Source organism: Propithecus coquereli, unplaced genomic scaffold (genome assembly GCF_000956105.1).
Source record: "Propithecus coquereli isolate 6110/MARCELLA unplaced genomic scaffold, Pcoq_1.0 Scaffold129, whole genome shotgun sequence".
Taxonomy (NCBI): Eukaryota; Metazoa; Chordata; class Mammalia; order Primates; family Indriidae; genus Propithecus; species Propithecus coquereli.
The window spans coordinates 101,999-115,153 of record NW_012137080.1 but is presented as its reverse complement, the minus strand read 5'-3'; the positions used below and the strand labels follow the sequence as shown (position 1 = coordinate 115,153).

The following is a 13,155-nucleotide window of genomic DNA, read 5'->3' as shown; positions in this document are numbered from 1 at the left end:
TGTATTGTCAAATGATTTCCAAAAAGCATACCAAGACCATGCAATGGGGAAAGGACCATCTTTTTTAACAGATAGTGTTGGGAAAATTGGACATTCATGTGCAAAAGAATGAAGTTGAATGCTTACCTTATACCATATACAAAAATTAACTCAAAATGGATCAAAAATCTAGACATAAAAGACAAAACCTAAAATTCTTGGAAGAAAACAGAGGAAAAATTTCATTACATTGAATTTGGCAATGATTTCTCGGATATGACACTGAAAGTATAGGCAATTAAAGAAAAATATAGATGAATGGGACTTCATCAAAATTAAAAACTTTTGAGCATCAAAGACCACTATTAAGAAAGCAAAAAGGCAACCTATGGGAGAAAATATTTACAAATCATATATCTAGTAAGGTATTAGTATCCAGATGTATAAAGAACTCCCACAATTCAATATAAAAATGACAATCTTATTTTTAAAACAGGCAAAGAACTCAGACATTTTTCCAAAGAAGATATAGAGACAGCCAATATGCATATGAAAAGATACTCAATATTACTAATTATTACAAAAATGCACATCAAAACCACAATGAGATAGTACTTCACAACCATTAGGGTAGCTATTATCAATCAATCAATAAATAACAAGTGTTAGCAAGGATATGGAGAAATTGGCACATTTGTGTGTGGATATTGGGAATATTAAATGGTGCAGCTGCTGTAGAAGACAGCACGGCAGTTCCTCAAAATAATGAAACATGGAATTACCATATGATTTAGCAATTCCACTTCTGGGTATATACCCAAAGGTATATACCCAAGGGTATTGAAAGTAGGAGCTTGAACAGATATTTGTACACCAATGTTTATAGCAGCTTTATTCACAATAGTCAAAAGGTAAAAACTAATTGTCCATCAATGGAAAAATGAGTAAACAAAATGTGGTATATACAATGAGATATTATTCAGCCTTAAAAAGGAATGGAATTCTGACACATGCTACAACATGGATGAGCCTTGAAATTGTGCTTAGTGAAAGAAGCCAGTCAGAAAAGGACAAGTATATATGAGTGCAATTATATGAGGTACCCAGAATAGTCAAATTCATAGAGACAGAAAATAGAATGGTTGTTGCCAGGGATTGAAGGTAAAGGGCAATGCACAGTTAACGCTTAATGGGTATGGAGTTTCAGCCTGGGAAGATGAAAGAGTTCTGCAGATGAATGGTGGTGATGGTTGCACAACAATGTGAATGGACTCAATGCCACTGAACTGTGCACTAAAAAGTGGTTAAACTAATAAATTTTGTTATGTATATTTTACCAAAATAAAAATATTCAGACCCATAAACAGGGAAAAAATAAATCCATGCCTGGCTTCAGAGACGACTTAACTACCATTTCCCAGGAATACTCTGGTTTCTGTAGAGGTGAAGAAGATATCACAACTTCCCAGAAAACAGAGGAAAGGATAATCGCCTGCCTCCCTCTCTAAATCACAAGAACTTGCTGAGCACTTAGAATACTTGGGCTCAGAAAAAAAGAAAAAAAATCAGACCAAATTAATAGCTTTTCAGATTAAGCAATTAGATAAAGCCAAGAACAAGGACACACCTGTGTCTAGTCTACACAAAGACAACTGTCAATATTGTAAGGGAAGGCACACTGGAAGAACACCTGCTCTGCCTTAGCTACGAACACAGAATCAAAAAAGGAAAAGGACAAACTTTGACAGGCCAACACCTCTCTGTGAACAAAGCTACTCTGGTCTACCCGTAACTACCCTTGACACAAAAGGGAGAGATTTCTCTGCAATTGCAAAAATAGAAAGTCAATACTGCGGACACATTATCTATCATAAACCCTATTTTTCCATCATTCCTTCTTAGGAATAACCAAAATGTCTCTGTAGTAGAAATTTCAAATACCTCTCAAACTCTGCCTTTGTATTTCTCTGCTGTCTCTTGAATTGACACATTTTTCTGTTTAGGAATTTTATACCAGTACGTCAGTTGAGAGGATATCCACTTTGTAAATGAGATGCCAGCATTAAATGTGGACCCAGAAGCCTCTTTCTTTAATTCGCAGGAGAAATCCCCAGTCTATAATTTGATGATAGCACAGACTGATTACCACCCGATGCCTTCATGATCAACATCTCTAATCTCGAATCTGTCTCTAAGAGCCTCCAGGACAAAGACCGTTCAGACGCAGGATTCATAGCAGAGGCTAAACCCTTAAAGGTCTCTATCAATCTAGCTATACACTTCTTGAAATTGGCCCAAAATCTACTAAAAAATAAAAGAAGCTATTGAATAACTGTGGTCCATTGTATGCACATATCTCCAGAAAGGTACCTCAGTCAGCACAATATCTCATTATCCTCCCTACCAGCCCTTGTAATATACTATTCATTCGATCAAAATGATGATTGTGTACCACTTTGTACAAGATTTGAGGGTCATTAAAAAGATCGTACTTCCTCACTTCCCTGTAGTTCCCAACCCTAATACCATCCTATCTTCAACCCCTGAGGCAGCTGCTTAATCTAGAGCAGCAGATCTGTGCTCAGCATTTTTTCCTATACTCTTGCACTCAGACTCACAGTATCTTTTCGGTTTCATTTGCCACAGTTATATCCCAAGAGTTTACAGAAATTCCCTCTTAATTCTCACAGTTAGCTAACCATTACCTTAGCGTGCTAAAGCAGAACATGGCCTCCCAAAGATATCCATGTCCTAATCCCTGTGTCAGGTCTGGCCTCTTGGCAGACTGGTTGTCCTGGTTCTTTGGCTCCTTGCTTGGAAAATTCACAAGCAGGGCCAGTGTGATGGAGTGACCACAGACAGGAAGCAGTTCCACACAAAACAGCTTTTATTGCAGAAAAGAAGGGAGCTGTACAAAGCGAGAGTATGTTCCAGAGAGGAACGGGTCAGTCTCCATGAGGGAGAAAGTCGCTGAGGACGCCCAGGTGGTTTCCTTTTATTGGCCTAGTCAGGGGGCGGGTTTACAGGAGGTGTGGGATGTTACCAGATGATTGATATATATCATTGACAGGTGTTCTTATAGCAGAGTTGCAGCTCCACAGGTGTGTATGTCTAAAAACCTCTTTGCGGTCATTAGCTGTATCTTCCTGCAGTCCCTTCCTGCCTTGCCCCCCTTCTCGACCCCTAGGAACCACCCTCCTGGTCTGTATCTGCCACCTGCAGATTTGGTCCCTGCCAAACACCTGGAAGCGTGGCTATGTTACATTACATGGAAAAGGGGAATGAAGATAACAGCTGGAATTAAGTTTAAGCGTATGATGTGAGAAAGGCTTAAGTGACCATTCTTGGCCTGGAAGATGGAAAAGAGCCATGAGACAAAGACTGTGGGCAGCCTCTGCAAGGTGGGAAAAGCAAGCAAACGGAACCTCTCTTCCAGAAGGGAACACAGCCCTGCTGACACCTTGATTTTAGCTCAGTGAGGCTCCTTTTGAACTTTTGATGTTGAGAAATATAATACATCTGTGTTGTCTGAAGCCACTAAGTTTGTGGTAATTAGTGACAGTAGCAATAGGAAACAAATAAACTGAGAGATATTTAATTTCCTCGATAAGTGGATGATCTGTCATGCTCCCCAGCTAGTCCTGAAACACTGTTTCTCCCTCTATTTGTCAACAGTGGTAATATACAAGGGACACAAAATCTCTAGTCATCAATTTGTCAGAACAAAGGGCATTTTCTAGTGCCTAGATTTGAGGCTGTGATGTCTTGCAAAAAAGAAAGTCTCCTTCTCCTCACAGGCTGGAAGCTATTCACAACTTTCCCGGCCAATTGCTAAAAGTCGAGTTAGAGGACTGCTTGGTCTCATAGAATCGATGAGAATCCTTGGTCTCTTAGCATCTCAATGGCCATTGGATATTTGATTCTTACTTAGCTTTCCTGAACTGGCTGTCCCTTTATGTGATCTAATGAAAGTGGACACACCTGAGTCCTTGCTAGGGAAAGACTCATTAGAAACTACTTTTGTCATTTAAAGGAGGATCATTAACCTCTTTACTCTCATGCTCCCCAATTACTATAAACCTTTCTTTCTATTTGTACGTGAAAGATCAGGTAAGCTTTGGGGATTTTAACTCAGCCACTCAACGGACATCAGAACCATTAGTCTCCCACTAATATTACTAGTTTAAGTTATTTAATGAAGGTCAGAAGACTAAGAAGTGAAAGAAATGGAATGTGAAGCCAGGCAGTTTGACCCAGAACCTGTGATCTTATCCATTCATGATTCAGCATCAAACCACAAAACTATGCAGAACTTATCATATAAAAATATTGCTTGAGGCCGGTGGCTCACGCCTGTAATCCTAGCACTCTGGGAGGCTGAGGCAGGCAGATTGTTTGAGCTCAGGGGTTCGAGACCAGCCTGAGCAAGAGCAAGACTTCGTCTCTACTAAAAAATAGAAAGAAATTATCTGGACAACTAAAAATATCTAGAAAAAATTGGCCGGGCATGGTGGTGCATGCCTGTAGTCCCAGCTACTCGGGAGGCTGAGGCAGTAGGATCGCTTGAGCCCAGGAGTTTGAGGTTGCTGTGAACTAGGCTAACGCCACGGCATTCACTCTAGCCAGGGCAACAGAGTGAGACTCTGTCTCAAAAAAAAAAAAAAAAAAAAATATTGCTTGAAATGGTCATCTCTGACTAGGATATTTTTGCTTTTTTAAAAAATAGGGATTTTCACTGTAATTTTAATGGAGATATATTTGCTTTCTTTTTGTTCTATCAGCATACCAGAAAAATATATTAAGTTACACATACAAAATGATCACATTATTATATAACACACTATCTCTAAGGGCTCGGCCTAATTTTTAAACATCAAAATTCCAATCTTGACTGGCTGAGTGACTTGGCCATATTCCTATGTCCCACATTTCTTATTGGTAAAATGGAAATAGAATTCTAAGGCAGAGTCTTTTTTAAAAAAAATTATTTAAAAAAATATTATCCAGTAAAATGGACCTTTTGGGGGCATACAGTTCTATGAATTTTAAGGAAGGAATACTATCAGGATACAGAAGAATTTTATCACCCTTGAAATACCCTCATGTGATCCTCTTGTGGTCACATCCTCTTCCCACCCATGACCCTTGGCAATTGCTGATATTTTTCTCCATACCTATAGCTTGCCTTGCATAGCATGTCATGTAAATGGAATCTCAGTTTGTGACTCTTTGAGAGCGGCTTCTTTCACTCGGCATAATACTTCTGTAGCATTTATCAATATTTTGTTCCTTTTTATTGCTAGGTAGTATTCCTTTGTACCAAAGTTTGCCTATTTACTCATCTAGGGACATCTGAACTGTTTCCAGCTTTTGACAATTATGAATAGAGCTGCTATAAACATTGAAGTGCAGGTTTTTGTGTAAAAAATATTTTCGTATTAAAAAAAGGTAATGTTTCCATTTCTCTAGGGTAAATACCCAGGAGTGAGCCATGGCATACTCAGTTTTCCCTCCAGATACGGATTCCTAGAATTGAGGGGACAGTTGGCCTAGTCAATCATCCTTGAAAGGATCCTATAATCCTTTTACTTATAGATACCACCTATAATGTGGTATCTATAAGTAAAAGAGAACTTAGTAAATTTTTCATGATGATGCTACCAGAGACCAATAAAGGAGAAATGGGCTTACTGTAAACAGAAAAGTTACTATATTTGTTACATCCCTCTGGGTAAAACAGAATTCTCTTGTTTAGTCTGAACTGTAGTTGTCATATTTTTTAAGTCTTCACAGTCAGAGAACATATGTGCCTCGTTGGTAAACTTTAACATAATGTATCACATGGTGCTGGCCAGCATCAGTTAGTTAAGTATCGCTTTGGACAACAGTGGGCTTAGAGAAAACATAGTGTACATATCTATGTTGGGGAAAGCCAATACTTTTTTTTTTTTTTTTTTTACCAAAAGCCTCTTTTGAGTATAACAAATGTTAATTGGTTTAGATATTTTAGCTGTATTTCCCTGATTCCCTCAGAATCTTATTCAGTTACTGACAGAAGAAAAGGCCTCATAAAAAAGAGATGTGGATTGTATCAATGAGGAATAAAACTGTTTTTTTTTCCCTCAAAAAAGGGCTATTAGACATAAGATACAAGGATCAGTCACCTTCTCATTAACCTTTCAAAGTGAATCTATTTCAGGCCAGGCTTGAAAATGTTTTCTCTCTAAAAGCTACCATGCAGTCTAACAGTTAATTGTTATTCTTATCAAAGAATGACCCACATTAACATTTACTTGGGGTTGTTAGCATATTTATAAAAAAGGGGAGGGGGTAAATTAGTATTCTTTTCTCTGGTTTCCTTTGTTATGGGGTGTTATGGAGGAAAGTCCTAAGACAAAAATGAAGTAAATATTATTAACCCAAATTTCAGACTCACCTGTAAATATGAAAATGCCCCTACCCATCTCAGCCTTGAACTGGCAGACTACGGATTAGATTTTAATTACATTTAGATACAAGATGTTTTGGGGCCACCGTGCTTACTTTCTTGATGTAAACAGCATTAAACTGGTTAACAAAGCCCATTGGCCGAGAACAGAGGTCAAAAGATAATCTCTTCACTTAGGTACAGTGAGATTAATGATTGGAGCAAAATGCTCTCTCTGATTATTCCATGAGATTGCATTTTTTTCTCTTGACGCCATGGTAGGCATTCTAATACTGTGAAAAAATGAGCTACTGAAGAAGAATCTGAATGTGGGGCATGCCCAACAGTTTGGTAGATATTAAAATGCTTCAGGTCTGAGTGAGCATGTGTATATAGACAGAAAATGGAGATGAAACTGCTCTTTATAAAATTAATAAAGGGCCACAGGGTGGAAACTGTGGTAGGGGAAACATACAAACATGTATAACCAGCCATTGTTCCTTAGCTTGCTCTCCCGTCATTGCTCACCTCTCAGGACACGCACAGCTGATGGTCATAAGGATTCTTAGCTTTCTTCATTGTTCCCACAGATAACATCGCCCTTATGAAACCTAAGGCTAGTTTTTGGGCTATCTTCCAGGCCCCGCATTCCAGTGGATTGGCTGACCCACCCAGACCCGTGGCCCATTCCAAGGAACTGACTCAATTGGTCTTGCAGCCCCAGCCCAAAAACAAACTCAGCAAAGAAGACGATTTCTACACCCCTACGGTTCCTCCTCGAACCCAGCCAATTAGCAGACCTAATTGCCTAGCCCTTTGCCTGCCAAACTATCTTTAAAAATCCTTTCTCCCTAATTCTTGGGGAAACGGATTTGAGCAATTTCTCCTGTTTCTTCGCATGGCACTTGGGATATTAAACTCTTTCTCTGCTGTAACCCCTGCTGTCTCAGTGTACTGGCTTCCTTTTGAGTAAGTGGGCAATGACCCTGGTAAGGCTGTAATAGAGATTTTAAAAACTCTTGCTCTAAAAATTAGATATTAAAAGGTTTATATAATGTCAATAAATGATTTATGGGCTTCCATGGCTTATTTTGCTTTTAGGAAAAAAATATTAAATTTTATTTTGAAATGCATCAAAAGTAGATGGTGCACTTCATTCAAAATTTGACACTTTGCATTAGATTTGAGAAAGTGACAGGCAAATCTTCCGAGTTAAAACAATGATAGATGCGACTAAGTAGTTTTCATTAGTTTTAAGGGACAGAGGATTTTTTTCAGAGTTTAATAGTTTGTTGCAAATCATAACATCAAAAATTTTAATGTGACTTAGAAATTAAAATACTATTATTTAGTTCTATGCTAGACTTCAGAGAAAAACCATATGGTCTATTGGTAAGAACTAAACAACAGGGAATGCCCACCTCATCTCTGTAATTAAAATTTTAAAGCATTTATTTGCAAGGAAGGGAAGATATGAACTATAGATGAAAACTCCCCCAATAGAAATTGTTTTGAGAGAGTAAAACTTTTATAGTATTTGATTAGTTGTTAACACTGTGGTAGCATAAAAAAGGTTAACACTTTTATATAAAATCCTAATTTTCATCAACATATTTGCTTACCTGGAAAATCTGGTTAACTAGGAGTTATTCCATTATGGAAGTATTTTTGCTTGAGAATCAGAAATAATAGCATTGTCATAAAGATAGATTTTTTTTTTTCAATGAATCGTTAGAGAAAATGATAAGAGTGAAGGTTCTCGGCTTTGAATAAACTTGTGTAGTATTTAATCATACATTTTTCATATTTGCTCCAATGTTACACAAAAGAGACCCCAGGTAAGACAATGTCTCATTTCACATTCCTGGGATGGATATATTTATACTAAACACAAGGTACATCGAACTGGATGTTTGGAATAAATTTCACGTTAAACTAGATATCTCAAACATTCAGCTTTCCTAAGGCCTCCAAAAAACTAAGCTTTCTTCTCTTCCTCCCACATCTATTTTCTGCTTTTTAAAGCAGGTATTAGTATTAAACTTATGTGGTAGAAAAAACTTTGTATTCTCAGGAGCTTTACCAGGATGAATAGTAACTGATAGTGGTAGTAAAGAAGTTTAGAAGTCTAGAATAGTTCTTTTAAAAAAAAAATTGTTAACATATATTGATGTATTTTTGTTAGAGGAAGTAAGTAAAGTACCTGAAACAGCACAGATTTGGGAGAGACAGGCCTATATTTGCATTTTAGTTTTTCCACTCATATTCACCCGTGTGAATGTGGGTATGTTGCTGATCCTCTCTAAACTTGTTTTCTTATTTGTAAACTGCAGATAAAATACCAGTTTCCTACAGTTGTGGATTACATAAGGCACCATATGGAAAGCTTTTATCACAGAGCCTGCCAGAGACTTGGTATAAATGCTAATTGTTATCATCATTATTCTCAATTATATTCACCAGGCCTTGTTTTAAGTAGTCGAAATTGAGAGAGTAATGGCTAGTCCAGTTGGCTGATAGAAAAGAAAAAATGAGGGGGAAAAATTCCTGTTTACTAGGCTTTGCTGCATTCTTTCATCCTGTTCCTGTCTGACCTAGAAAGATGAGAGGATACTGCCAATGGCCTAGAGTTCTCAGATGAACGGAATCTGCAGTTCTAATCTACCCAGGAACAATGCATGCCTAGTTCACAGTAGAAGTGGAGAAAGCGGAGAACAGCTCATGGAGTGGAACAGTCAGCAGTTATGTTAATAAAATTTAGCCAAAAAAAAAAGGGAGTTAAAAAGATCTTCAGATATATTTCCTTGTGTATTAGATATTGTAAGTCCCTTGTGTTCCCTGTTTCTTTTGCTGATATCTAGCCTTGTTTATATTTCAACAAAGCTGAAGGAAGAAGTGTGTGAAGCAGGCCATTGGCTATGTGTTTGTGGTTCGGTTTACGTCAGGGAGGTGTTTGGGATCGTTCACAGACATGAGTCATGTGTTTGTGTTTTCAGGCTCCCCAGATTTTTGAGTATACCTGGAAATGATCCTCACCTGGTAGAATTCTGGCATAATACCCAAAGCAGCACTGATGATGTGGTTGTGCCTCTTGTATTCGGCCACCACAGCAAACTCCAGTTGAATTCAGAGCAAGTGGAATATACTTGTCTTCACAACAGTGGTGTCCAGGCCGGGGGTCATAGAGAACTCCGTTACAACAAACCTGAAAGTTCGGGATCAGTTTTAAAGAAACGGCAGTTTAATTAAAGGTATTATGCCACCATAGCTCACGTGATATAATTATTTTCTCATAAGGCCTTGATCTGAAACCACATGACTCACATTTCGTAGGTATAAAAAAATGTATTTTCCAGCATCATTCAAATTCTAGCAATGCTATTTGATACGAATGCAGTTGTTTAGTCTTCAACCATGCTTTGTGCTCTATTATGATTCTCCAAATGTGAATTATCTTTTGAATATCAATGCCTCCAATGTAAAGATGTTTAGAATTATAAATGGATAATTTCCTTCACATATGTTCTTATTTTAATCATTGTTTAATTTGAAAATACCACATCTATGAAAATTGTCTCTCATTGATCCTTTTTTTTAAAAAACAAATTGCATTTCCTTATAATTTATATGACCACTTATTTATGAACCCAATCTTCAGACAAGGCAATCTCAACAGAGTCCAACATTTACATACATATATGTGTATATATATATATATGTATCTCACAGGCTACCACATTAAAAAAAGGAAATTTATATGGAAATTAATTTTGAAAAGCCCTTTTAACTCTGTTTTCTTCAGGAGCTGTGGAAAAAAATGATGTGCTTGAACAATCAAATAATTATTTGCACACTCACTTGAGGGCTGAGAGATTGACACACTGTATAAACAACAAATCAAACACTGAATGTTGCTGAAATGTAGCCTCAGAACCTGTACTTGGCTTAAGTTACATTAATTGGATAGATGCTTCCTGTGGTAGGCAAATCAACCACTGTTTAAGAGGCATTTCCCTTCTTTCTTTTTGCTTATTGCTACCTCCAAGATGCACCAACGTTTCAGCCAAGCTCAGCACAGGAACTGTAGAATGTACAAGTTCTAAGTCTTCAACAGGGCCACTAGCTGAGTACTTCATTCATTTTTCAAAAGTCATCTAAAAGCTAAGAAACTGGGCTCCTACATTCAAAGTCTACCTTTGTGGTTCCCCAGATAGCCCTGCTGAAACAACTGTAATGAATACCTTTTGCTGGGTTTAGTTATGAGCAATAAGGATTCAAAGTCAGTCTAATTTCAAGGATAAATTGGGTGACTTCTCCGTTCAATGCCATATTTGAAATTGTGTTCCATTTTTAAAAGTTCAACTAGAACTCTCTATGTGTTTGGGATTTTGAAATGCTGGTCAGGATAAAACAGCATGCACTCTCCTCTCTTGACTTAAAACTTTGCCATTTGTTTTTCAATCTTAAAGCATTTATTAAAGTCCCATTCATACATAGTGTGTTTCTGGATACTTAAATACATCTGGTTTTTTAGTTCAGCAAGTTTATCCAGTACTTTTCACCCTCTTTTGAAATTATTCCTCAAATATTTATTTAGTAATGGCCCATTAGGAGTGGGTCACTTCCATTCTTTCATTATCAGTGCTTTCTCAGGCCCCTTGAGCCCTGAAAACACCTGCCTCTTTTTCTTTTTTTTTCAGCCCACTCTGGGTTAGATCATGGATGGGTCCCAAAGGGAAAGTTTTTTCAAGCAATTATTTCTCTTGGGAGGTCTCTCCATAAACAGAGTGTTTCCTAATCTTCTACTTCAGTCTTCGAGTTAATTGTCTCAGAAAACGTAAATGGAAATTTCAATAACGAGCTAATTTGTGTGTGGCTAATTTTCAAATAGGTGGCCTTTTCCTTGCTCTATGTTTTTCAAAAGCACTTTTGTAATCTAATGATTCTCAAAGTGTAGTCCCTGGACCATATGCAGAGGCATCCCCTGGGAACATGTTAGAAATGCACATTTTCAGGAGGTGTGGGGAGGAAAAAAAAAAAAAAGAAAAAAGAAAAAGAAATGCACATTTTCACAGCCCATTCCAGACCTACTGAATCAGAATCTCTGGGAGGACCTTGCAAGCCTGTGTTTTAACAAGCCCTGCAGGTCACATGCTGGGGTTTGAGAACCGTGGCTGCAATCACGTGGTGAGGCTTGTATTATTATTTTGGGTCCCCTGATGTTTATAGTGATTCAGCCACATCTTCTTTTCATTTCAAGGATGAAAGGGACAACACAGGCATTGTCAGTGAAAGAGAATAAAGGAAGTCAATCAAAATTCCAAGAAAAAAATTGTCTGTAAATTATAGCTTGGGGTTAGGTTTGAGTATGTATCTCCTGGGGTGAGAAGTTGGAGAGAAGTAGAAAAACCTAAACTACTAGATAGTTTCTGGCCAGAATCAGTTTTTAGTTTGACGAAACACATTGTTTCCTGCACTGGAAAAACCTTAAATCACTAATTCAGATACCTAAACAATTATACTCTACTTGCCAGCTTCTCATTACATAATATGTATTAAAATAATAGAAACAAAAGAAAAAACTGAGAAGTGAATTCTGTATTCTGCCCAATATTTTCCCAAGTTTTATTTCTTTCTCACGGAGAACATGTTTAATGGGCAAATTTATTCCAATATTCTTCCTCTCAGAAATACTAAATTTAATTTTATTTTATAAAAGTATGTTCATCAGATGTGCGTATGTGCACATTTAAATATGTGCATATTTAATGGCTTAAAATGATGTAAAACTTAGGCATAATGACAATTTTGGAGGCTAAGTGTCAAAAAAATGTATAGTTGGTAACTGCTGGCTTTATGAATTTCTTAGATGGTAAATACTGCTAAATTTGTGTCAGCCATAATAATTTATATTTTGATCCAAATTGCTTCAATAACTCACTTTCTTAATTACTATGTTCTTTTGCAGTGAATTTTATGAATTTAGTAGTAGTTTTAGTCATTGAATGTATGATGTTGTTGTTGACAAATAGGAACATTATTTTATTACATGAAATCCTACCTGCAAACTAAGGATTTTCTGTATTGTTTGTCAATAAAAGCCATTTACAAACTCTTCTGTCTGGCTGTATTATTGATCTGATTCCTAAACAGCAACTAATATGAACATTAATCTGCAAATGACCATAATTCTAAAATATTTCTGACAAACCTTGAAAGGTTCTATACACAGTTACTCATCAGTGTCATGTAAACAAACACCCATTTGTGGCTGAATGGATTTGTTACAAAGAAAATTTCAAGTCACTCAATCAAACACAAATATAGGATGTTCCTTATTCTAATAAATTCATATTTCCTATGAAGATAATGAAAAATGGGAAGGCTAAATGTTCATAAGGATGATAGGATTTTTATAAGTATCCTTTCTTCTCTGTGGGATCTTATTGATAGAGTAGTGGATATATTGATCATGATCCGTCATGGTGTAAGAAGAATGTGATTTTATCTGGAGTTTTTAGTGAGAAAAACATAATTCACTAACTAGTTTGAAAAGATTTACCTTAGCTTCAGGAGAATAGCAAATGTGTCCACAGATATTTTTAGGTTTTTGACATCTCACAGCCTTGCAGAGCTCATCACTGTGGTCCTTCTGAGTTTTAGGGCATGAATATAATGTTTTCCGTAAGAGATCATATCCACGAATGATGCCATTTGGCTTCCCTGGAGACACCCAATCAATTTGAAGG

The 13,155-nt window shown here is 37.0% G+C and overlaps 1 protein-coding gene across 1 annotated transcript in view; it reads right to left on the bottom strand.

Moving 5' to 3' along the window:
* Positions 1–13,155, bottom strand: part of USH2A (Usher syndrome 2A (autosomal recessive, mild)) — a 301,921-nt gene that overhangs the window by 197,149 nt on the left and 91,617 nt on the right. The window contains exons 9-10 of the mRNA XM_012638316.1: positions 12,969–13,148; positions 9,443–9,611 (exon numbers count right to left, since the gene is read on the bottom strand). Of these exons, the coding sequence (XP_012493770.1) occupies positions 9,443–9,611; positions 12,969–13,148 (349 nt within the window). The remainder of the gene's footprint in view (positions 1–9,442; positions 9,612–12,968; positions 13,149–13,155) is intronic.